This window comes from Colletotrichum higginsianum, chromosome 1, assembly GCF_001672515.1.
Source record: "Colletotrichum higginsianum IMI 349063 chromosome 1, whole genome shotgun sequence".
In the NCBI taxonomy this organism is placed as follows: Eukaryota; Fungi; Ascomycota; class Sordariomycetes; order Glomerellales; family Glomerellaceae; genus Colletotrichum; species Colletotrichum higginsianum.
In genome coordinates this window covers 5,871,571-5,896,519 of record NC_030954.1, presented here as the reverse complement: position 1 = coordinate 5,896,519, position 24,949 = coordinate 5,871,571, and the positions used below count along the sequence as shown (strand labels likewise).

The window sequence follows — 24,949 nt, the reverse complement described above, 5'->3', positions numbered from 1 at the left end:
ATTAGCCCTTCCAGGGATGGTCACGGCTATCAAACCAAGATGTTGAGTTTCGAGATCATCTGGGCGATTGACCATTGGTTCCCCGATGTACGGGTTCCGTCTCCCTGTGTGTGTGCGTGTGTGGGCGAGAATCCCATTTCAAATCAACCATGTTTTACGTCAGAACGGGAAAATTCAAAAAATCTCAATGATCCCGGATGGCCGGCCGCCTAGTACGTTTCTCTCGTGATTTTGTCCCCCCTCCCCCTCTTCTCGTCTCTTCTCATATTTCCGGCCTTCTAGCGCCCTTCTCGACACGGCTTGGCTTTCTAGAGCCTGTAGCCTGTGCTTCCCCCCCGTGGCTCGGCCACTCCAAGAACCACAGAAACAAGAGGGGTTCAATCTTCACGCTCTACAGGTCCTCACAATATTCCTTTGGCCGGCGCTTCCTCTGGCAGTTGTCACGGCTCGATGGCGCCCACTTGCCGGTGCACCTTGTGTCACCTCGGTTGCTTAGTGATGGCAATCTCGATGGACATTGCTTGGGCACCCGGTCCCGTCTCGTCTCGTCTCGATGAACGCCGCGATATCCCGATAGCTGACCACATTCCAGATTCCCGTTGACTGCAGTCTCTGCCTGCCTGCCTGCCTGCCTGCCTGCCTGCCTCCATCCTCGAGTCTACGAACCTACCGCCCGCTTCGACCGAAAGAAACTGCCCAGCGCCCCCATCAACTGCGGTAGCCCCTTTTCATGACTGTCACCGTCCAAGCCACCGCGGATCCAACCAGGAAGCTTCCCTCGGATCCTGTCTGTCCCGAATCTTCGATCCACGAGCACAATGGCCGCGTAGTCTCCCTGATGCCGGATAGCCCGGCCGATACTTTGGTTCACGGCCCTCATACACGCATTCTCGTAAAAGTCCCTCGCCGCCTGCTTCGCAACAGCCAGCGCCTCGTCCCTCGACATCTTTGTGGTTCCTGACGAGTCCGTCGTCAGCCGTTGAACCGTCGTAGTCTCGATGTATTCCGTCTTGGCCTTCCACTCGGGAGAGTTGATGTTCGGGTACGGAAGGCCCACGATGATTACGCAGCGACCCAGGCGGTCTGAGAAGTTGATGCCCTCGCTCATCTTGCCGCCAACGACACTGAGAAGCAGGGCACCGCGAGGTTTGCCTGCCGCTCCCGGCTTCGGCTCGCGGCCGTCACCCAAGATGGCCCGACTGTACGATTCCAGCACCTCGTCGCTGGAGCCGCCGCGAGTCTCGCTTAACACCTCCTTTCTCTGCTGAAGTCGGTCCCAAAGGGACGTGGCCCCTTGCGGGGTCTGGCCTTGCCGTGTCGCAACACCTTTCCACGCTGTGACTACTTCCTCCAGGTAACCGTAGCTAGGGAAGAAGACGACGACGCCGTCAGGAACGACATTACACAAGTTAAAGATGGCTAGCCCGAGGCTGCCCTTCATGTCCATATCGCCTCTGCGTTGGAAACTGAACTCAAAGGTCGAATTAGGATCCCGCTTGAGGCCCGGTTGCGACCCTGCCAGTGTCCATACGCACAGGTTCGACGGGGGAATGACGTGCCCACAGCTGAGCGTTGTGAGTTTCGACTCTGGTAGATAGGGGAAAAGATGGGACTTGTAATCGTCAAAAGGGGACATGGTGCCGCCTGCGAGGATGACGGCCCTGGCGCTCGTGGCGATGGACGAGAACGCGTGGGTCGGAGACAGCAAGAGGTACGAGAGCTGTATATCCGGTGGGCTGGTTGCCAGCTTCTCGTAGAATATGCGGCCCTCGGAGCTGAGATTGGTAAGGGAGATGAGAAAGGAGGAAAGGATATGGAGTACTGGCGTGGATGATCTCGGGGGTCCCTTGCCATGACTGGCGTCGGCCGCTTCCTCTTCGACGTGTGCGACGTAGCTCTCGATCTTGTAGGCCAACTTCGACTCCTGTATGTACTGGATCAACCTGAACAAGTTGATTTGGTCCACGCCTTTGCAGCGGAGGAGGACCTTGGAGTCCACGATGCCCTGTGGGCTCTACAGACAGTCAGCGGGCGCGACGTGGCGGGCGAGGAGTGCAACAGCATTACCTTGAGCTTTGATTGCGCATCCATCCACTCGCTGAGGCCTTCAATCACCCGTCCCACCTGTCCGACCATGACGCGGTTCTCTCCTTTCAGCTTCTTGCCGAAGCGCTTGACGTAAACGCCGAGCATCTGCCGGGCCCGCCTCAGCTCGCTCAGCTTTACCTCGGACGCATAGACGTTGGCCACGGCGTCCATGATGTTGTGAGCCTCATCGACAATCACGATGTTGCCCTCCAGCTTGATGCCCAGGGCATCGCGTGCGTTCTTCTGCAGAAGCAAGGGGTACGGCAGGGTGACGATCTCGGCGCCCGCGATTGCCGCGCGTGAAGCATAGTACGGGCACACCGAGAGCTTTTTGCCCAGATGGTACAGATCCTCGATATCAGGGAGCGTGGCGTGGGCCGTGTCCCTGAACTGGTGCGTCTGGGTTATGTTGTCTTCCTTCAGCGTGTAAGGGCACTTGTCCTTGGCCTTTGGTTTCTGGAGCTCCGAGCAACGATCGTTGATGGCCGACAGGCTGCCCAGGCGTGCGACGGAAGGGTTAATGCAAAGTTTCTGACGCGACGATAGGGGCAAGTGTTTGACTGGCTCTTTGGACCGACGGTCGTCTTCACGCTGGCCTTGCACAATCGACGACGGTATGGACGACGGGAACTCGGGTCGTCGCAGTTCATGGATGAATTGTGTGAGTTGAGAATGGGTTCTCGACGTGTAGTATATCTGACATGAATCGTGTTACCAACGTGCCCAGCAGTAACGAGGGCTCTGCGCACCTTGATTCCGTCCGCGACTTTGTCTTCCTCTTGGTCCGATTTGAGGTTTCCCAGGCCAAACCTCGTCAGGATGTCCTTGGTCTCCTTGCTGAGGCCGCTCATGGCGTCTCCGTCGTCTGGGCCAGATGCATCCGGTTCATCAAGCAGCCACTCGTCATCTTCTTCAGTGCGACGAGTCTTTGGTTCTGAAGGCCCATCATCGAAACGGCGTCGCTTGGCACTGCGGGCCTCGATGGCCTTCTCTTTTTGACGAATCTGCTCCAATTTCTTCTCCCGCTCTTCCCAGGTCCGGGCGAGCGCTTCTCTCTTTCGCCGCAACATCTGCTCAACGATCCAATCAGGCTCATCTTTGAAGTCGTCCATGTTGACTTTAAGAGACGCCTCGTGTTCCTCAACACGCTGATTCCGGAGCCACGTTAACGAAGCACATATCAGAGACAAAGATTTGCCCTAGACGCGAGTTAATAGTCTGATACGCCTGCAATGAAAGGTATGTTGGCTCTTTACCGTGCCTGTCGGGCTCTCGAGGATGCCGACTTGACCATTACCACGCTGCAACACGCCATAAGCGGTTTTCATGAAGTCCGTCTGCACATCATAGGGCGTGTAAGGGTGGTTGAAGTCGATGTCATTCGGAACGGACAAGTCCGTATCGCCAACAGCATCTCTGGCCATAACGAGCGATGTGAAATAAAGCCAAAGGCAGGAACTGACCAGTTGATGAAGATAAGGTAGAGAGAACCCAGTGAAATGTCGATCATGAGTCTGATTGGCATCAACAGAGAGCTCGGCCGGTTGGTGGGGCGATATCACCAGGGGTGATGCAGCTGAGGGACAACGACCTGGACGAAAAAAGACGGGGAGTGCTCACCTCGGTGTAGCGGGTGCACGGATCAAGCCGCTCGGTCAGATGGGTCAAGTCGGTCAAGTAGCACCCGGACCAGGGAAGGAGTGAATTACATAAGCCAAGGAGCACTGCTAAGAAAAGAGCACGGGCCAGATAGGGCTTGCCCTTTGGGAGCCCGCTTAGCAATTTTGCCGAAGCTACGCCGGTGCGCAGAACGACCCTCTCAAATTCCTCTCGCGAACTTTTTGCGAAAGAGAAAGTTTCCTCAGCGATACTAACCCCAAGTCGACCACCCAACAGCCGTCGCCATGCCTACCCGATTCTCGCGCACCCGCAAGCAGTACGTCTCACTATCCAGTCCCGCTCCGATGCAATAAATCCTGGTCCGCGTCCTCGCGGCGAGCGACGCCGGTGCACAGTCGCCCGTTCGATCCGATACGAGTTGGGCGGCGTCGCCGTTGTCGTTCGTCGGTGGATGGAGATGGAACCTCGGGAAAAGAATATTGTTGTTGTGCAGGCGCGGCGGCAGAGGGGGATAGCATGTTGAAAACAAGGGCGTCAACATTGCTTCCCCAGCAAAAAGGAGGACACCATCCCACACACAATAATCGTCTCGCCTCGAAAGAGAAGAACGATGTTGGGTGTGCGATGGACACCACCAACTCTGCCGTTTGCGATCCTGGGAGAAATGTCTTCGTTTCCAAATGTACCCGGAAGCTGACTTTCTCTTTCTCCAGCCGCGGACACGTCTCCGCCGGTCACGGACGTGTTGGCAAGCACCGCAAGCATCCCGGTGGTCGTGGTCTGGCCGGTGGTCAGCACCACCACCGTACCAACCTCGACAAGTACCATCCCGGTATGTCTCTTCCATTTAGCAGGCTTTTACTCGATGACTGACGGTTTCACAGGTTACTTCGGTAAGGTCGGTATGCGCTACTTCCACAAGCAGCAGAAGTATGTACACACCGAATCCGACTGATTGAGCTCACGACTGTGTTGCGATTCTTGACGGTTGAATGGACTACATCTTCCACAACATGGAGACCGTTGCCGCTCTTTGATCTGTCAACGATGGCAAGGAGAAGACTTAATGTTCCACCGTCAGAACGCCTAATGCAGTCGGATGCTCATCAGAGGATCCCCTCGGCCATGACACTCACTAACCTTGACCGCAGCCACTTCTGGAAGCCCGTCATCAACCTGGACAAGCTCTGGACCCTCGTTCCCGCTGAGAAGCGCGAGGAGTACCTCGCCGGCAAGGGCGACAAGGTCCCCGTCATCGACCTCCTCCCCTTCGGCTACTCCAAGGTCCTCGGCAAGGGCCGCCTCCCTGAGGTCCCTATCGTCGTCAAGGCCCGCTGGGTTTCCAAGCTCGTATGTCCCAACCTCCAATCGTTAAATCTTGAAGATTTGTATCTGACCCATCCCCACAGGCTGAGAAGAAGATCACCGAGGCCGGTGGTGTCGTTGAGCTCGTCGCGTAAATTCGGTCAACATCTCTCGGAGGGTTCCGCACTTGACAGGACGATGAATGTAACTTGGGAATGATTGGGCCATGCAGCCACGGAATGAGCGGACGGCGTACCGCGGAAATCAAGGCAACTCGCGGTTTGGCGAGAAGAGGACATGGGAAATGGCGCCAAGGGATAAAAAACGGCCTTTCGCATAGCATGAAGATCAGAATTCCCCAAGGTTCTACCGAATACCAAAAACAAAAACGGCTCTTCCAATTAATCAGTCTAGGCTTTGTGGCCTCATTTTTGCGGTTGGTCTCGTTTCAATGTGGCGTTTGTGGGAATTCAAAAACATGAAAACTGAGCGGACGATGCCACTCAATAGGATTACATTATGTTAACTTGCTCCTGTGTATACAACTGGTGTGATTTTGGGAAACTGAGCCTCCCAGTTCGTCCCACCCTGTGGTAGCCTCGAAACCGCAATGCCACCGTCCATCCGCAAAACCTCTTAAAACTCCAAGCCCTCATATTGGCGCACCCAACGTTTTTATCACAAACATGCACGGGTTACGGGGACCGTTCCCTCGCTGTACGCTTTATAAGATGCTTCATCATGGTGGGTTCCAAAACATTATCATTACACCTGCACAATGTCCATCTCATCGTCATCCTCCACGATGTCTGGCTCAATCTCAGTCGCCTCGGCCGCCTGCTTGGGTTGTGGCTCCTTGAGGAAGTCGTGCTCCAGCGCCTCCTTGGCACTGATGCGCCGGGCGGGATCGAGCTCCATACAGCGCTCCAAGAAGTCGACGGCAGTCGTCTCCTCGTCGGTCAGGGGGATTCCCGGCTGGCCGTCCCTGCTGCCGTCGGTGCGGCAGGTGGACCACAGGATGATTTTGCCCAGGGAAAAGCCGACGCTGCCGACAGTGGGGATGTTGGTCTCAAACATGCAGCCGTGCAGCAGGCCGGCCTGCTTCATACGCTTGACGCCGAAGATGGTGGCGATCTCGATCATGGCCTCAACGTCATCTGCACTGTTAAAAAAGGGGAATCGCTTGCTCAGGATGGTCAGGAGGATGACGCCGGCCGACCAGATGTCGATCTTTGTCGTCTGCTCGGTGCACTTGAATAGCACCTCGGGAGCGCGGAAGCCCCGGGTGCCGGCACGGTTTGCCCTCCTCGATGGGCGGGTGTCGTTCTTTGGATAGCCTTGTTGGGGCCCGTTCTGCGATGCCGCGCTGTTGGTGATCCTCTGCTTGCGGACGTCCCTGCTCTCGTGGCACAGGCAGGGCTTGCTGTCGGAGCCCTCGCGCTCAGCGAGGCCAAAGTCGACAAGCACGCCGCGTCGGGATTGCGGGTCGTAGAGGAAATTGGTGGGTTTGATATCGCGATGCAAGATCTTGTGTTCGTGGACGGCCTTGAGTGCGGTGAACAAGCTGCGGAGGTAGATGGCCATGTCTGAGACCTTCATCTGGCGGAAGTAGTCGCGGAAGTCCTCGTGTCGGAAGTAGGGGAGAATGGCAACGACCTGGTCCGTGGAGCGGAAGGCGGTGATCAGAGGACACACGGCGGCGCAGTTTCTCAGGTCGTGCAGCAGCTCGAGCTCGTTGAGGATGCGCGTCGGGGACGAGGTGACGTAGATCTTCTTGATGGCGACGTAGCGGGCTCGACGGCGGGGTTCGCGCGTCGTCGTGGCGGCGGCGGCCGGGTAGGGCTTCAGGGGCGGCGATGTCCATTTCCCGGCGGGGTTGTCCTTCTCTTCAATATCCCAATCGTTATCATAGCGGTCGTACTGGAGGTCTTCTGCCTTGTAGACGGTTGAGAATGTGCCTGTGGTCGGGTGTTAGCAAAAAAGTATTCATGCTTTTTCTACTTGTCTATCTATGTCTATCCATAGGTAGATATGTCCACAGATAGATGGATGGGTGGGTGGAGGTCGGTAGTTGACGCACCTTCGCCAATGCGCTTGATCAGACGGTACTTTTGGCGGAAGCCAGGATAGCCGTCCTGTAGGCGGTCCATGTCGCGCTGAACGGCCGAGTCGACAACGTCGTCGTCGTCGTCGGAGCTGTCATCAGAGGGTTCGTTGTCGACGTCGTCAGGTTCTTCGTCGTCGTCGACCTCTTCGGTATGTTGCTCGGAGCCGGCCATCATCTCGGTGTCTTCGGTGCGGGCGTGCGGGGGGTCCTCGTGTATTTCAAAGGCCTCACGGCTGCGTTTGCGTGTCGCCGTGGCCATGGAGTGTGAAGAGGGTCGTCGAGGGTCGGCGGTGACTGGGCGGTGAGCCAATCGCAGGTCGGCGGCAGCGGCAGTTGAGTCTGCCGGGGCATGGAAGGGAGAGGGGCCACGGCGAGGATTCAAGACAGTGTCTTGGAGAGAAGGGTGTGGCTGTGGGCGTCGGGATTGAGCATGCGACGGCTGCGGCGGCGGCGGCGGCGGCGGCGGCGGCGGCGGCGGTGGTGGTGGTGGTGGTGGTGGTGGTGGTGAATGTATTATCAAATGTGGTTGTGAGTTTGGTGGTGGACGTGTCTGGCCGCCGTGGTGTGTTGTTGTTGTTGTTGTTGGCGCTGTTGTTGTTGGTGGCGTCGGCGTCGGCGTCGGCGTCAGCGCTGGTGCCGCCCAGTCGTGCCGGTGCCAGGCCTGAACGTCGAGGCCCTGGCCGAAGCGAGTTAACTGGTCGATGGCTTCTAGGTTGGGTTGGCTGAGGCTGGCAGAGGAGGAATCCCGCTGGGAAGAACACTGCGTCATGCGAGGCGGGCTGGCAGGAAGTAGTGATGAGGATGGTGTATCATGTACTGCTGCGGGTGTGTGTGTGTGCTGTCCTGTGTCCTGTGTCCTGTGTTCCGTGTCCTGTAGCTGTGCTGCGTTCTGTACCTATAATGGCGTGTAATGGGTGCTGGCCGAGGTGTTGGTGGTGGTGCTGCTGGTCGTCTTGATTGGTGTCTGCCTGTAAGGGATATGCTGGGTGCTTGGTGCAGGTGCAGGTGCAGGTGCTGGTGCTGGTGCTGGCGTTTCTTTTTCCTGAAGATGATATAATCTCTTTCCGTCTTGGGTTTCTCCCCTTTTGTCTCTTGGGGCTTTGTTATTCTGCCCTCGGTGTGGTGATTTTTATTTTTATTTTTTATTTTTCCTTCAGTCAATAGAATCTTTTTCCATGTGTCCCATTTCTGATGCACCAAGGCGGGCTCGTCGGTGCTTTCTAAGAGTCTGTCTACCTTAGACTCAGCGGGTCGAGGGGCAGCGCTGGCAAACAGGCGAAGTGCTGGCCAATCAATCTGCTTGCGGATGATTGATGACCAATCATGCCTCTTCTTCGGTGACCCCGCACCTCCATTAAATGGAGACGTAGCACACCCCCTCGTCGCGTCTCCCCTCCCCTCCCCCCCCAAAAACGAAGGGTTGAAAAGGAAAGAAAACAATAAACAAAATCGCACCCACCATCCCAATTCCGTTGCTAGGTGCTTTCCGCACCGTCATTGGCCACCTTCTGTCTTTTGTGTGTGTACCCAACTGCCGCGGAAGAGAAAAAAACATCCCCCCATTACATTATAGGTCGGTTGGGTATTTGTACACTCAATCAACTCGATCACGCACGCAAAACACCCCTCGGCATAGGTAGTCGACATTACACGCCGCTCGGCCGCCGACTGCGCTCTCGTCGTCTTTTTTCCCTTCGTCATCCTTCTGCTCCTCTTTTCTGGCGAGGCGCATCGCATCGCATCGCATCGCACCGCATCGCACCGCATCGCATCGCATCACATCACATCGCCTTACTAACCAACCACCACACAGAAGCACCACAGAAGCACCACACGGCGGCTGCCCGGCTTCCTCGGACCTATACCGCCAAGTCCTATCGCCTCCCCCTTCCTCTTCTTCTCTTGATCCTATTCCTTCTTATTCGTTTTATTCCTCCCTCCTTTCCTCCCACCTCTTGGTCACATCTTGACGCTGGGTGCGCACACCTCAACCAGACCGCAGCCATGGACTCGGTCACATTCGACATCAACGATGCGCTCAAGCATTACATGAGCGATCCCGCCAGCATCCCGACCCCCGAAGCCGATGGTTCCCTCTTCGACTACGAAAATGACCCCGAAGGCCTCACTGCCGCCGTCGTCAACCCGGTCCTCAACCCCATCGTCGACGCCGTTGCCGAGAACCCCGAGGCCATCACCCGCAGTGCCCATCTCGACTCGCTGCAATTCCTCCTAAAGTGCGCACCCGTCTCCCCTCATTCTTCTTCAGGCCCATCCCCTTCCTTGTCTTTTCAATCCTTCTTCCCTTACCATGACCCCGCCCCTGTCCGTGACCATGCCCATGACTCCTTACGCGAACATGATTCTGAGCTGTTCAACCCTTCCAGGTACACCGCCTTCCTACCGACACATGCCCTCAGCAAGATCTTCGATCTTGTCATGTCCGGCCTCGCCGCCGAGGGCGACGCCATAACCCACGACCTCGAATCCCCCGACGAGCAGGAGACCCTCGCCCACCACAAACAGCTCCTGGAGATCTACGGCTTCCTGCTGCAGTGGACCATCGCCGCCGTCGAGACCAAGGCCGCTGAGAAATCCTCCTCCGCTCCCGTCGCCAGAGGCCGCGGAAAGCCCAAGAAGAATGCCCCTAAGCAGGACGGCGTCTGGGACTCGGCCACACAGCTGCAGTCCGCTCTCGACATCATGAGCAAGGTCCTCAAGCTGAAGCTTACCAAGATCTTCTTGACCACCTCGGAAAGAGACACCTTTATCGGCCTGCTGACCCGCCCCGTCTACATGGTCCTCGAGAGCGAGCAGCGCGTCAAGAGCACATCCATCCGCATGCACGCCTTCAAGGTGCTGTGCATCGCCGTCAAGCACCACGGTCACGCCTACGGTACGTTCTGTGATCCCCCCCCTATCCTATCCATGCGTAAGCATGTCTTTGTCTTGGCCGTCAACAACTAACCCGACGTGACCGTAGCCGCCCAGATTTCCATCGTCCAGAACTTGACCTACTTTGAGCACCTTTCCGAGCCCATGGCCGAGTTTCTCTACATCCTGGCAGATACCTATGACTACCCCCAGCTGGCCGACGAGATTCTGCGCGAACTCAGTAACAAGGAGTTCAACACAAACGACACGAAGGGGCCCAAGTCCGTCTCCCAGTTCATCGTCAAGCTCTCCGAGCTGGCTCCCAGGCTCGTTATCAAGCAAATGACCATGCTCGCCAAACAACTCGACAGCGAGGTAACAATCTTGTCACACCCCGCCCGCCCAACCCTGTTCTGACCCTTCTAGTCTTACACCCTGCGCTGCGCCCTCATCGAGGTTTGCGGAAACATGATTGCCCACCTGGTCAAACAGGACGAGCGCGGCGAGAACCACAAGTCCCAGCTTAACGCCTTTTTCGACGTGTTGGAGGAGCGCTTCCTCGATATCAACCCCTACTGCCGATGCAGGGCCATTCAGGTCTACGTCAAGCTCTGCGACCTCGAGCAAAAGTTCCCCAAGCGACGTCAGCGCGCGGCCGAAATGGCCTGCAGAAGCCTCGAGGACAAGAGCAGTCACGTCAGGCGAAACGCCATCAAGCTGCTCGGCTCCTTGATCAAGACCCATCCTTTCACCGTCATGCACGGCGCCCAGCTTTCCCGCAAAGACTGGCAGGCCCGCCTTGACAAGGTCGACGAGGAGCTCAACGCCCTGAAGCCCCCCGACGGTGCCCCCGGCCTTGGCGAAGGTGCCAATACTACCGTCGACAACGAGCTGCTTGACGAAGCCACACAGATCGAGCAGTCGCCCCAGAAGCCCATGACCGACGAGCAAAAATTCGAGGCTGTCCGCAAGGCGCGAGAAGAGGCTGCAACGTCCGAGGCCATCGAGAAGCTCACCCTCACCAAGCGGTACTACTCGGAGGCTTTGAAGTTTATCGACGTCCTACACGAGGCTACCGGTACCGTCTGTCAGCTTCTTGGCTCCCGCAACAAGAGCGAGGTCATCGAGGCCATGGACTACTTCGAGATTGGCGACGCGTACAACATTGAGCAGAACAAGGTCGGCATCCGCCGCATGCTGCGTCTGATTTGGACAAAGGGCAACAGCGACGAGGGCAAGGGTGTCCAGAGCCACCTCATTGACGTCTACAAGCGCCTGTTCTTCGAGGCGCCCGACTCGTTCAGCTCCAACGACGCGGCCAACTTCATCGCCCGCAACATGATCAGTCTGACCTTTGGCGCCACCCCGGCCGAGCTGACGTCGCTGGAGCAGCTGCTGAGCACCATGATGAAGCAGGGCCTGATTCCCGAGGTTGTCATTGCCAAGCTCTGGCAGGTCTACGGCGTGCAGAAGCGCGAGATCTCCAGGACGCAACGTCGCGGCGCCATCATCGTGCTGGGCATGCTCGCAACCGCCAACCCCGAGATCGTCGTTGGGGAGATGGAGACGATGCTGCGGACCGGATTGGGCTCCCACGGCCGTGCTGATCTCCAGCTGGCCAAGTACACCTGCATTGCTCTCCGCCGCATCAACCCCAGCGGCCGGCAAGCAAAGGAATCCACCGTCAAGTTCTCGAGGCTGCCGAACGACCACGCCGTCTTGTCCAAGCTGGCCTCCATCACCGAGGTTCCGTCCGACAGCAAGGAGTGGTACGGTGTTGCCGAGCAGGCCATCAACGCCATCTACGCCATCTCGAAGCACCCCGACACCCTCTGCTCCGACATTATCCGCCACAAGACGAAGCAAGTCTTTGCTGCGCCTCAGTCACGGGCAGGGTCCCAGCCAAGTTCGCAACCGAGCTCCAGACCGGCGTCGCGAGACGAAAACCAGTCTGTGGAGGCTTCTGAGGACGAGGACGGAAACGAGACGGTCGTGCCCCCCGCGTCCCAGCCGAAGAAGCGCGACGCCGCCATCGGCCTCTCGCAGCTTCTGTTCATCGTCGGCCACGTCGCCATCAAGCAAATCGTGCACCTCGAACTCTGCGAACTCGACTTCAAGCGCCGTAAGCAGGAGCAGGAGAAGGAGAAGACGGCGGACAAGTCGACTGCCCAGGCGGGCAAGAAGGACGAGCCGGACGACCTCGACCTCATCGGCGGTACGACCGAGGACGACTTTACCGAGGCCATGGCCCACATTCGTGAGCGGGAGCTTCTTTTCGGCCCCGACTCGCTGCTGGCCCAGTTCGGACCCCTCGTGTCCGAGATCTGCGCCAATAACACGACGTACGCCGACAAGGGGCTTCAGGCCGCCGCTACGCTCTGCCTCGCCAAGCTCATGTGCGTGAGTTCCGAGTACTGCGAGGCCAACCTGCCACTGCTCATCACCATCATGGAGCGCTCGACCGACGCCACGGTGCGCTCCAACGCCGTCATCGCGCTCGGCGACATGGCGGTGTGCTTCAACCACCTCATCGACGAGAATACAGACTTCTTGTACCGTCGTCTGGCTGACAAGGACCAGTCGGTCAAGCGCACGTGCTTGATGACGCTGACGTTCCTGATTCTCGCGGGACAGGTCAAGGTCAAGGGCCAGCTGGGAGAGATGGCCAAGTGCCTCGAGGACGAGGACCGGCGCATCGCCGACCTTGCGCGCATGTTCTTCACCGAGCTCAGCACCAAGGACAATGCCGTCTACAACCACTTTGTCGACATGTTCAGCCTGCTATCAGCCGAGAAGAACCTGGAAGAGGAGAGCTTCCGCAGAATCATCCGGTTCCTGCTGGGCTTCGTCGAGAAGGACAAGCACGCCAAGCAGCTGGCCGACAAGCTCGCGGCCAGGCTCACGCGCTGCGAGACGGAGCGACAGTGGAACGACGTCGCTTTTGCCCTGGGGCTGCTCCAGCACAAGAACGAGGAGATCACCAAGACCGTCTCGGAGGGTTTCAGGGTCATCCAGCTCCAGGCTTAGAGAATGGACGTGTTGTGGTGTGTAGGAATAGGGCGTCGTTGGTTGGCGTTAGTGGTTCTTGTTGGTCTTGGCTGGGTGGTTGACTGCTTGACTTTGCGTCACTTCGGGTATATACCACTGCATGGATGATGAGACTTTAATGACGTTGACGAATTTATCTTGATCTCTTTGTTCTCTCTGGCCTTCGAGTGTGTGGATATCATGTGATGATGATGATGATGATGCCGTATCTAACTCAGTTTGTCTATAGTTTCCTTGCTGTCCCCGTCCTTGCACCAGGATTTAGTTCTTGCACCAGGTCAAAGACATCCCCTCCGTTGACCTCGAATCGAGTCACGTTGTTCACCACAACACCATTGACACGGATAACTGACTCGTTGAGCCCTACCAACAGTGGCTCGGGCAAGTGTACCGTCCCCGTGGTACCCCCGGGGCTTTTGACCTCCATCCGCAGCAGCCCATCGTCGTCCCCAAACCGCCACTCGACGCACAAGTCGCCGCGGGAGGTCGGATACCGCCCGCTAACCCAAGCCAGTCCCAGGGTCTGCGGCTCGACCTCCCACCCGGCGAATCCGGGCCTCGCGGGCCGCACGCCCAGGACGAACCTGCTCAGCTCCGCCGTCGGGCCTGCGGACCACCCGTGACATAAGGACGTCCCGACGCCGAGCCCGGGCGTGCCGTCGGCGTTCAGCGTCTCCCAGAAGCACCCCGTGTAGTTTGCGTTGGCCGGGTCCGCCATCGGCGCCCAGAGGGTCTTGAGGAGGGTATTTGCAGTGAGGGCGTCGCGCGAGGAGAAGGCGGCGCGGAGGTGGTACGCCGAGGCGTAGGGGCTGATTTTCTCTGCGAAGTTCCCGCCGGTGGCAGTGGTGATGGAGGAGGAAAAGGCGAGGGGCCCCGCGGGGAGGAGGAGCGCGTCGGAGAGGGTGGCGAGGATGCGTTTCGTCGCGTCCGGGGATGGGACGCCGGCGAGGATGGCGAGGGCGTTGGCGTCCTGGGCGAAGCCCTCGCGGAGGGTGTCGGACATGACGTACGCGCCGAGGTCGTCGCTCCAGAGGTTCTCGTTGATGGCTGCGCGGAGGGCCTCGAGACGGGAGCGGTATCTCGTCACGTCGACGCCCGCATCGCCGAGGACGAGCAGGGACTGCTGCAGGGCGTAGGCGTACACGGCGTTGAACTTTGTCACGGCGCCGGTCTGGGCCGGGTCGTAGTAGTTCCAGTCCCCGCCGATGGACGCGTCCGAGACGTTGAAGAGCCCGTTCGGGAGGGTCTGGGAGTCGGCCCAGTCCAGCATCTTCGCGATCCCGGGCGCCCACCGCCGCGCGAAGGCGATGTCTCCTCTCGTCTCGTAGTTCTGCGCAAGGGCGGTGACGAAGTTGAAGGAGTAGCCGATGAGCCCCGTCGCGTCCACGTCCAGCGGGGACGCCAGGGGTCTCTGCTGGATCTTGGCCGTGGGGATGAAGAAGCCCGACGGGGCCTGGTACGAGCCCAGGAGGTCGAGAGACCCGTCGACGAAGGACGTGCCGTGCGTGCTCGCCAGCGCGGCGCCGATGGCCACGTCGAGGTCGCCCGTGTACGCGATCCGATCGCGGCGGGAGCCGTCGACGACGGTATCCGCCGGGTTCGCGCCCATCATGAAGTCCGCAAGGAAAGAAGGGGACGTTAGCGGGTCGGCGTAGATAGTCTCGCCGGCCGGCGTGCTGGCGGAGAGGTTGCGGAAGTAGGCCGCGTGGCCGAAGGAGGCGCCGACGCCGAAGGACCCGAAGAAGCGGGACGTCTGGGTCAGGTTAAAGACCGGGAGGGTGTCTAGGGTGACGGTGACGGATGGCGCGGCGACCTCGATGCGGACAGTGTGCCATGTATCGAAAAGGGCCATATCAGTCGGGAGGGCAGACGTTGCGAGGAGGGTGTCGAAAGTCGTCGAGCCGGCGTGGGCTGTGACTACGTGCCGCACCAGGTCGAAGGAGATGTATACGCAGCTGTTGAGCGTATCGCAGAGCACGGCGACTCCGAAGCCGCCCTTGACGGGTTTGACCTCCAGATGGACGCGGTAGTTGAGGAGCTGTGCGGCCACGGTGCCGGCCAGCGCTTGAGGGGCCTGACTCTCGGCGTAGGCGCCCTCCTTGGTGACATGGAGGAAGTCTGGGACGGAGTTCCTGGGGATCTCGGTGAGCTGGACCGTCCTTGCGCCGACGTGCCAGATGCGGGTGAGGTCCTCGTCGGAGCACTCGAAAGAGCCGGGGAGCTGGGTTAGAGGTGTCGTCGACGTCGTGGGCCTGACGCCGATGTTGCGGAGTCGGAGTGACCCGGGGGTCGAGAGGTTGAGCTTCTGGTAGCGGAAGGCGCCTTGGATGAGGCGGTTCGTGACGAGAGACGGGCCCGTGATGTTGTACTGGTTGACTCTGTAGGTGTCCATTGCCGCGGCGAGGGGAAGGGGGCCATCGCTCTGAGGTGTGATCGTGTTAGTCTATGCAATGAGGTCTAGAGATCTCGAAGGGAGGGGTGGGTGTTGGATGTTGAACGGCTCACCATGTACAGGCCAAGAGAGGCCTTGCTCTCGGCATACGAAATCTCAAAGCCCGAGGTGTCTCCGGCGGTAGAGACAACCTCGAATGTAGGATATCCTTCCACGTTCCGACCGTAGTCGAGGACTACGATGGCAGAAGACGTCCCCTGGTGAGTGAGGGTTGTGGTTCCATTGGAACCATATATAACGGTCCCATTTTGGAACGAGTCTTGAGACGACTTTGGAAGAAGAACTGGGTGCTGCTGGGTTGGTATGCCTGTGATCGGGTTGATCAAGCAGAGTAAAGCGCTGGCTATGATAGCAGCAGCTTGAGGGGACGGCATTATGTTGATGGGAGGACGAGGAAAAGTGGTAGTGTATCAAAGAGTGACATTGGCTTCAAGAACGGGATGTGGTCCATAGTCACTTCGAATGGCGAAGGGAACCAGTCTTATATCCCTCCTCCCCTCTCCTCCTATCCTAAAGGCTCCCCTATTATTCTTGTCACTGTCATGTCATCGGCGTCCGAGGTTCAAGATATTCATGTGGCCAAGGTTGGAGATGGCTGGTGGAGAACCCGATAATACGAAAGGCCTCGGAAGTTCGCATGCCCACCCAGAACCCGCGTACCGAGACGTTATGCGCGGGTTGTTGTTAGTGCCTCAACTGAGTAAGTAGAACGCAGACACTTTTGAGTGATTCTAGGATGGGCGAGACTGGTCTTGGTGGTTAATGATTTATAACCATGGAAGTCTCTGCAAACTCTGCAAGCCGGGATTGAATAAAGGGCACAAGGTCGACACGAGTAATGATGGATTTGCGGTGATTGCTTCTGTCTTCGTTCAAGTGAGTTTCAACGTAGTAGGTGGACAACCAAAACCCCTCATCTAGACTCAGAGCCGTGCCTTTTGGTCCAACATTCAGTCTAGTGGTGCGCACAGAATGATGACAGGGTGACCGATGATTTTCGGGCAAATGACTGCTCAATCGTTCAGGGTAGGAGGGTAGGCAGGCGACTCGCGTTTCCATCGCCCTTGAAGCATCATATGCTTTTACATACACATGGTTTGCACACAGCCCTAAGCGGCTGTGTGGCTGATCGTAGCCACCGGATTCAGATTTGTAGGTAGGCATGGAAAAGTATGGCTGCTACTGGACCCCGGACTACATAGCCCCTGCTGTGGTCTGAATTGGTTCACTGCAATTTTAACCCCCCCAAAGGGAGTTGAGGGAAGGGGTATACACGGAGTATGACAAGCCAGCTAAGCTAGTCTTTGCCTGATTTCACCAAACCGCTTGAATCCGTAATCAGTCTTGCTCCATTTTTGATCACATATACGAGCCACCAATGTCTGATGAGTACAGCGGCTTCAATATTCTCATTAAGTCGTCTGGCAAGGTTCCTCCACTGACCAAGACCAAAACTGGCCTGACATGAGGCTCCCTTCGGCGTTGTCCTTGTTCTCGCAAGCCCCCGATGACTGGTCCTTGCCCGCGCTGACCAGCAGATCTCGCGGAATCCAAGATGGCAGTGTAGGTCCACGTCATCGAGACCTTGTGCTATTTGCGACCACAGCCATGAATCAATCAGTATGCGCAAGCCAGCCACCTATTCACTGCAAATTTCACTCACCCAAAGGCTTCAAGGGGCAGCCTATCAGCTTTCACATAACCTCAACTTGACAGCCTGCCTGGATCCCTACATGCGGCTCTTTCACTGCAGATTTCACTCACCTAAAGGCTTCAAGAGGCAGCCAATCAGACGTAAAGCGCAACCACTTTCCGCAGCAAATTGATACCTCCCCAAAGGCACAACAGACACGGTAAAACGACGGCTTACTGTGTGTCCTGGGCATCACGCAGTCAGTCCCAATGGTGTGCGCGCCCCAAGGACCCATCTAGGCTGAGGCCTCTTGACTGAAATGGCCGCCGACGGCCGGGAATGCCAACCAGCCACACCCACGACCGACGCAAGCATCTGCAGGGCGGCGCCATATAACACGAGACCCCCTAAGCCAGGACATGTACGAGCCAAAACACACAGAGAGAGACCGCAGGCTGATTCAACAAAAGTCGTTCTTTGATTCTCTCCGTCCCGAAAAGTATCATATACACACGCCAGCATTCCGCCGGCTCTTCTTTTTGTCCCCTACGTCCCCCCTTCTACGTCTCCTCCATCGTCTTCTTCTTCCCTCAAACCTCGTAAGCGTGTTCTAGTTCTTGGTCTGCGGCGCAACAGCGAAAGTAGGACGGACGAATCTGTGATGCCAACCGTTAGCCGTGTGCCCCCAACTCCGCAAGTAATTACTATAGATGGGCCCTCGCGATGACGCAAGTCTTGAGAATCAACGTACCTGTCAGAGTGGTAGACCTTGGTGTTCTCGCCCAAAAGCTCCTTCTCTCTCGACTGGTCGGCGTACCACCTGCGGACCTGGTCGCGGTCCTCCTCGGCCTGGAGGAGGGGGATGAGGTGGATGCGCGCCCACATCTTCTCTCTCGCGAGCTCGCTGCCATGATCGTCAGTACACTCTTCTCATGTCGTCGCACTCGTGTTCGTCCTGCTGCCGCGAGCTCCCAGGCTGTACAATTGGTGCCTCCCCCTCGTCCGAGGATCCATGTCATGTCCTCCAGGATCGGGATTCGCAGCAGCTCTCGCTCCCGCAGAACCATCACAGACACCCAAGAGCTCGTGGAAGGCGCCGGAGTGGTGGTAAGGGGAGGTAAAACGTACTTGGCTTCCCGGATACCCTTGATCAAGTGGTACCATCCGTATCCCATCACAAGGCCCATACCGAGCAACATCGTGCCGGGGCGGAATCCACGGGCGGGCAGGTTGCGCTGTTTGGTCGAGTGATTAGCATAGTCTCGCCCACAAAGTCTCGCCGTTTCCCGTATCTGTGATCTGGTCCAACCAATGCCCCTTGTTTCCCAGGCTCGTCTTTTGTCGACCCAATCCAGCCCGACGTATTCCTTTCGTAGAGGCCAATTGCACGGTCAATAGAGCCAGCCCGGCGACACAGGTCACCAATTGCCTCGTTTTCTTCTTCAGTCCCATCGTCATGTCCGCACTTCCCACCCAAATGCTTCCACTCGTCCCGTCACAATACTCTTGCTTGTCCTTGCGAGATCGTCGCCCTTGACTCCCCCTCCAGGCCGGAAACCTCCCCCCCCCTTCCCATTCCTCCCCTCCAATCCTCTCAGCGACACACAAAAGATCAAACTCACCTTGTACTGCACAGCCTGGTATCCCCCCACGGGCGGCATATCTTGAGGCATCCTGGCTCAATCGTTCCTACCGACCTACCGCGGTCGGCTGCGCTCGGTTTCTGCGGGGAGATGGTGGTTCGTGAGAGAGGGTATCTGCTCGTCGGGCAATGGCTCCGTCGACGGTGTTCGGAGTCCAATTGGGTCGGACCTTTTCGTTCTTCTTCGTCTCGTAGGGGTTATCGGCGTCGGTCCGACAGGAGGGGGCGTTGGCAGTTTTGCGATGGCGCGTGGTTCGTCGAGCTCTCGAGGTTCAAGCTTTGGTTGGCCTGAAAGCGTGCCTGAGGTGGTGATTGTTTTCAGGTCGACAGTGATTCGCTCGATTGGCCTGTCGCTTATGTAAGAACAGTGGGAGCTCCACTCTGACCGAGACACACCGAGACACACCGAACCGAATTCATCAACTTCACCCAGTTCACCATCAATGATGACAGACAGGCTCACTCACACAAGTAAATAATAATGGGACAGAACGCATATTGAACTGTCTCGAGTAAATAAATACAATAGTGCCCAGATCGGCCGTTCGCCCAACCCGGCATCGTGTCCTTTATTCGCCATCCCAAATAACCGTCCTGCTCGTGAATCAATCCTACAAAAGTATGCGCACATCTCAACTCCATGCCATGCTTCGCCAACGGAAAGGCTGGGTATAAAACCGAACAAACCATAGCCAACCAACTTTTCTACTACCGCGAACCGCCTGCGAGGACTTTCCCGTTGTTCGACCTGGGTTGTGTTATGTGTATCTATCTTGGCCTGACTTGACCCGACAGACACTTTCGGCTCCGGAGGAACATCTTCATCACTAGTTTTCTCCCGCAGCCGCCAGCTCCGCTTCGAGGTCGGCCTCGAGATCGTCCTCGTCAAAGTCATCGCCCCCGTCCACCACCGCACCGTCGTCGCGTGCGCGGGAGATGTCCTCCTCATCGCCCGTGATTTGCGGGGTGGGCAGGCTGCTCGATTCTTGGTCTTCGGCGTTGGGTGTCCTGACGGAACTGAGCTTGGAGGCGCCACGGCTCTTGGCCACGCGTTGCTTCTTCGAAAGCGCGCTTCCGCCTTCGTCGGACGCCGTGTCGTCGTCCATGGCCTTCCTCTTGGTTCCGCCACCCGTGACCGATTCTTGAGACGACGGCGGCTCATCACCGGCTTCCGTGTCTCCGCTGCGGCTCTCCGTGTCCGTATCCGAAATGCCATCGTCGCTCCCGAGAAACTCCTTCATCTCGTCGTCGACACCCTCCCAGTCGAACGTCTTCAGGTCGTCTATCGGGCTGGTCTGGCCATCCTCGAAATCAGGCATCAGGTTATCGTCATCCCCGTCCTGGTCGCCGTCGTCTTCGTCCGACGCGTCGTCGTCTTCTTCGAGAATACGATGCTCGCCCGTCTCGTCAATAATGGTCAGGTGCGGCCTCGACAGATCATCGCCATCGACATCCGACACCGTGTCGGCATCTGTCGTCTCGGAGGCGGCGGCGGCGGCGGCGGCGGCGTGGTAACGTCGGTCTGCCGGGTGTACCTCAACCAGATAAGGTGTCTCGTCGACGTGCTCCCATTTGCTTAAGCAATCCGACAGCCAGTTCTGGCTGACAATCTTGATGCTTGGGATTTTGGCCGCCTGTCTGACCTTTTGCGTCCGCGGTCGAGACGTAGATATGACGAGGTGCGTTACGTTCTTTGACACTCGGGTGGATATTTGGGCGCCGAAACTCATGGCCTGGATGCCGATTTCAGACTGCAGCACGTCCACGCCGAGAGGGACAAGACCAGACAACACGATGGTGGTGCCTTGGAGGGTTGAGGCCTTCATCGTGTCGAGGACAAAACCAACGTCCGGAACCGCGTCAAGGTCGATGTTCTCGTCGGCGGGTCTTCTGCGCGGAGCGGATTGAGCAGGCGCAGAGGCGCGCTTCTCGTCGTACTCCTCGTAGAACTTCTGGTGCAGCTCGGTAAGATGTTGTTGCAGATAGGTCAGCTCCGTGTCATTATCGCGGAGAACCTGGGATCGGTGTTGTACGGTCATGATGTGCGGGCCGTCTTCGGCGTCCAGGGTTTCCTTTTCCTTCTGCTCGTCTTGCTTGTCCAGCTCCTCCTGCATGTGAAGCAGAGGCCTCTCCTTGATCTGTTGCTCGAGCAGCTTCTCCTGCTCGCCGGTCTGTGCCGCCTGCAGCACCTTGTCGTCGCCGCTGCTCATCTTGACGAGCTCGTCCAGGGCCGACACCTTGCCGTTCTGCTGTGACTCCTCCGGCTTGGCCTCGGCGGATTTGGGTGCTTCACTGGGGGCTTCCGGCGCGGGCTTCGATTCCGAGTCGGATGGCGCGGGAAGGATGTCTTGTCGTTTGGGGAGGAAGCTCGAGTTGATGTCGCCGATGCCCTTGAAGAAGTCGTACGGCACAACCTTGATGAGGTTGGGTCGGTTGCTCGGCCAAACATCGGCCCTGTCGTCGATGATGACGACCATGTTGGTGTTGACAGGGAACAGGCGCTGGAGGCTCTTGGAGATCATGCTGCCGTTCTCGTCACGGCTGATAACGCGGTTGCCAAACAGCTTCTGTTGGGGGTCGACGATCTTGGCGATGTTGAGCGCGTACGCGCGGGTTCCCATGGTGTAGACGTGGAGCTCGTACAGCTCGGCCACCCTTTCGAGGAACTCGGCAAGGCCGGGTCGCATCTTGATGTAGTACCAGCACCCCGAGGTGACCATTCCCCTGGGGCCCTCGTCGTTGAGCTGGAACTTCTTGACATCCTTGACAGCCTCGTAGTTGGGATTCGATGGGTCCTCCATCCATTCGCCGACGGTGGGCTCGATGCAGGCGTGTATGATTGTCTGGTCGAGATCGACGACAAGGCTCAGCTTGCGCTGGCGCAGGAGACGCTTCTGGGTTTCGTGCTCGGCGCGCGCTGCCAGGTCGCCGCTGACCATGAGGCCGGTCTGATCGTGGGTCATGTTGATGGTGGCGCGCTGGGTATCGCGTTGGTCGCTGGCCCAGTTGACCTCGGTCATATCCTTGCCGCAGATGGCGCACAAGCCCTGGAACTGGACCTCGTGGGAGCAGGCCTCGTCGACCATCATGCAGGGCGCGTCGCGCGTGACGGTCGTGCCCTCCTTGAGACGCCATTCCTTGAGGGTGCCCTCGGCGGGGCTATCCCAGCCAGCAATGGTCGTCACCTCCTCTTGCCAAGTGTCGCCGGCGATTGGATCGCCAAACTCGCGCATTGACTTGTACGAGTATTCCAGGATGCTCTCCTGTTTCTTGATGGCTTCGCCGGGGTTCTTGAGTAGCTTCGTGATGGTAATCGGGTAATGCAGCCTCGGGCCGAGTGAAAGTAGCTTGCCCATGATGACGGCAGGCTACTACTTCTGGAGGGACAGTCTAAAAGTCTGTGGCGATGGAATGCAACGGTGAGGTCAGCCTGGTGAGCTCTGACGCGGATCGAAAGCGCGCGCTCCAGTGGGTGCAAGACGAGGGAGACGAGGGCGACTTGGACTTGGACGAGGTATTACAGAAAGTCGAGGGAGGAGAGATGTGACGAACCTAGTGAGACTCCCCCAGAAACGATCAGAGAAGGTGCCGGTGCGGTGGCCAATCCCATTGCCCCGAAGCGACAAGGAGCAGACAAAGTGCTTGGGGAGCGAGACGGGGAGGCGTGTTATCCGCAGGTGTGGTCCCCCTCAGCGCGATTGACTCTGTAGTGACGTGATGCACGCCGGGCGGAAGGGCTGGGATAGCAGGAAACGGCAGAAATAGCCACGAAGATGGCAGTATGAACCTCGTGCCGTCTTGTTATTGTAACTGCTGGTATGAGTCGCGTGCGTTGGAGCGGTTGGGGTTGAGCTGCGTTGAGTGGAGCTGAACTGAGTTAAGTTGAACTTGATGCGATGCAATGCGATGCGATACCTATGATGCGATGCGGCTCTAGGTGTGGTTGAAGGTCGAGGAGTCGGCTTGGGGGCGTTTTTGTTTTTGGGGGCGGAGGAGGTTTTGGAGCTCGGGGAACTTCTGATGGGGGTGGAGAGCGAGGTGCGCTGAGGTCCAGTCCAGGTCTGGTGCAGGTCTGGACCGAAGAACCGACGCACGTCGCAAACGGAAGGCGAGGCAAAGCACGGCAGGGCAGCGCCAACCGGGGGGGACCCAGGCGAGACGGAGTGGGGTCGGATGCTGTGGGAGCACGGTCCACCGAGGAGCTCCGTGTGGGGCGATCGGTCGGTGTTACGGGGGCTGTGTTGTTCCGGTGGGCGGCAGGGCGGTGAAGTGTGGAGTCAAGTCCGTTGGAGGGAAAGGGTACTTAAGTACTCTGTATCCGTACCTAAGATATGACGCCGACCTTAGGCATCCGTATCTGTGCAAGTACCTGTTGCGGCAAAACGAAGTACCCCGCCTGGTGGGTAGTATCTTGGACAAGTCGCGTCTGTTGCCGTGCTGTACTGAAGGCGTGTATAGAAAGCAAAACAGACTTCTCGTGATGGGTAGAGATATTTGGTTATCTAATTGGTAGTGGCAGGAGTGAGTGAATGAGTATGTGTGTTTTTTTTGGTCCCTTTTCGTTTTCGCTGTTTTTGTACGAGTATGGATGTTGTAATTGTCGTGTCGAAGTGGTGGTGTGATTGTCTTCGTGATCGCAATTCTAAATTCCTGAAGAGGGAAAAGGGTACAAGTCCCTGGCGGTCGAGGTACAAGGGAATAAAAAATAACAGACGAGACTGTCAACCGGTGGCAGCCGAGTCGGTGGCTGCCCCCTTCTGAAAGAGTGGGATGCGGTGGCCTATTTGTACCTGCGGTAACACGGCTCCAGTGACTGCACAGGGGGGGTAAGGCCCATCGTAACTCTCTCCGGCCCCTTCCCCCCCCCCTTCTTGGCACCAGCTGGCAGCAAGCGGCTGTCTGGTGGTGATCCCCATCTTCCCCCATCATGTTCCCCGCAGCAGCTCGACTAGTGGACATCCCAGATCCATATCCCAGATCCATCCGAAGCTCTTACAGCCTGTCAGTCACGCCTCCATCTTCAGGCAAACGGTCAAGAGTTGTCCATACGGGACTGGAGTAGACACACAGGCCGCGTGCAAATGTTATCAACAGGCAACGGGCGATCACACAGAACTGCAAAAGGCACTCATGTATGATCAGGTCCACTCACCCGGCCATGCATAGGATACGTAGGTGTTAGTCACAGGCAACCAAAGCTCAAGGGCTTTCCATCGCAACCTTTCTCATACTAATGTACGGTTCACTGCTTACACCACAGTTCCAAAGATACTTTTCCCACATCCCTACACCTCTCCGTCACGCGCCTCGCCCAGCCTAATCCCAATAACGTTGCACACTACCTTGACAAGACATGTTGTCAGCCAACACCAACTCCCGTCGCCCCTCGCACACTGACTCCTCACCATCAAAAGTGGCGTGAATCTCGCTCGACACCCCAAGTGGACACGCGCCTCTCCATTCGTCTTCTGATCTCGGTTCCCCATGCCTCAGTGATTCCAGCTCTCCTGCCTCTACCGGTATTCCCGTTCATGTCCACATTGGCACCTACCGCCCATTGCGAATAGTTGAGTTGAGTTGCCGCGAGCGAAGGAAACTACTGAGACTGCCCGGATCAAGACGCATATGCATCCGTCCCCTTCATCGTACTCCAGGCTATTATCGCCACGACAAGAAGTCATGGGCCTCACCTCTCACCAGTCTGTCCGCCCGCCACGACGCAAAAGCGTTCCATGTAGACATCTCATTTGGCAGCGAATCTCTCGTTGGTGCAATAGTAGCCCAGCTCACCCTCGGCAGAGCCAATCATATATACTAACTCGTCACCACATATCCTACATTTCCCATTGATTCCGCTCAAAGAAAACCATCGTAATCGAGTATTAATGATACTCTCTATCCATGAGTAATGGGTGTCATTGTTCCGTGTCCCGTGCCTCGTGCCTCGTGCCTCGAGAGCGCCTTCTCATCACGCCACAAACCATGTAAAAGAAAACTGCGCGCTGGATCCCGTTCCCCATCACAACCAACACCCCCCCACCCCCCGGACTCCGGACCAGAAAGCGATGAGCAAGCAACAACAACAAAAAGAGAAAATAAGAGGGGGGGGGGAAGCAATCCCTTCCTCAGATCGTCTAGGCCGTGAAAACGCCGCCCCAGCCAATGTGTGTTCCTTCAGCG

At 57.6% G+C, this 24,949-nt stretch overlaps 7 protein-coding genes across 7 annotated transcripts; 2 read left to right on the top strand and 5 right to left on the bottom strand.

Moving 5' to 3' along the window:
• Positions 1–658: 658 nt before the first annotated feature.
• On the bottom strand, positions 659–3,512 carry CH63R_01739 (DNA repair helicase; the record flags this gene model as incomplete). Its single annotated transcript, XM_018296714.1, has 4 exons — positions 659–2,014; positions 2,068–2,784; positions 2,838–3,287; positions 3,345–3,512. The coding sequence occupies 4 exons, from the start codon at positions 3,510–3,512 to the stop codon at positions 659–661; spliced, it is 2,691 nt and encodes an 896-aa protein (XP_018165076.1).
• A 712-nt stretch (positions 3,513–4,224) lies between these two features.
• CH63R_01738 (60S ribosomal protein L27a) lies at positions 4,225–5,168 on the top strand (the record flags this gene model as incomplete). The annotated part of the gene is made up of 4 exons (XM_018296713.1): positions 4,225–4,540; positions 4,593–4,638; positions 4,860–5,058; positions 5,118–5,168. 4 exons carry the CDS (start codon positions 4,225–4,227, stop codon positions 5,166–5,168), a joined length of 612 nt encoding a protein of 203 aa, XP_018165075.1.
• A 610-nt stretch (positions 5,169–5,778) lies between these two features.
• Positions 5,779–7,379, bottom strand: CH63R_01737 (Cell cycle protein; the record flags this gene model as incomplete). The annotated part of the gene is made up of 2 exons (XM_018296712.1): positions 5,779–6,971; positions 7,094–7,379. The coding sequence occupies 2 exons, from the start codon at positions 7,377–7,379 to the stop codon at positions 5,779–5,781; spliced, it is 1,479 nt and encodes a 492-aa protein (XP_018165074.1).
• Positions 7,380–9,124: 1,745 nt separating this feature from the next.
• CH63R_01736 (Condensin complex subunit 1) lies at positions 9,125–13,021 on the top strand (the record flags this gene model as incomplete). Its single annotated transcript, XM_018296711.1, has 4 exons — positions 9,125–9,357; positions 9,508–10,016; positions 10,104–10,369; positions 10,421–13,021. The coding sequence occupies 4 exons, from the start codon at positions 9,125–9,127 to the stop codon at positions 13,019–13,021; spliced, it is 3,609 nt and encodes a 1,202-aa protein (XP_018165073.1).
• A 244-nt stretch (positions 13,022–13,265) lies between these two features.
• On the bottom strand, positions 13,266–15,868 carry CH63R_01735 (Alpha-L-rhamnosidase; the record flags this gene model as incomplete). Its single annotated transcript, XM_018296710.1, has 2 exons — positions 13,266–15,464; positions 15,548–15,868. The coding sequence occupies 2 exons, from the start codon at positions 15,866–15,868 to the stop codon at positions 13,266–13,268; spliced, it is 2,520 nt and encodes an 839-aa protein (XP_018165072.1).
• Positions 15,869–17,737: 1,869 nt separating this feature from the next.
• On the bottom strand, positions 17,738–18,800 carry CH63R_01734 (GRIM-19 protein; the record flags this gene model as incomplete). The annotated part of the gene is made up of 4 exons (XM_018296709.1): positions 17,738–17,783; positions 17,879–18,031; positions 18,256–18,362; positions 18,750–18,800. 4 exons carry the CDS (start codon positions 18,798–18,800, stop codon positions 17,738–17,740), a joined length of 357 nt encoding a protein of 118 aa, XP_018165071.1.
• Positions 18,801–19,596: 796 nt separating this feature from the next.
• On the bottom strand, positions 19,597–22,125 carry CH63R_01733 (FCP1-like phosphatase; the record flags this gene model as incomplete). Its single annotated transcript, XM_018296708.1, has 1 exon — positions 19,597–22,125. The coding sequence occupies one exon, from the start codon at positions 22,123–22,125 to the stop codon at positions 19,597–19,599; it is 2,529 nt and encodes an 842-aa protein (XP_018165070.1).
• Between the last annotated feature and the right edge of the window lie 2,824 nt (positions 22,126–24,949).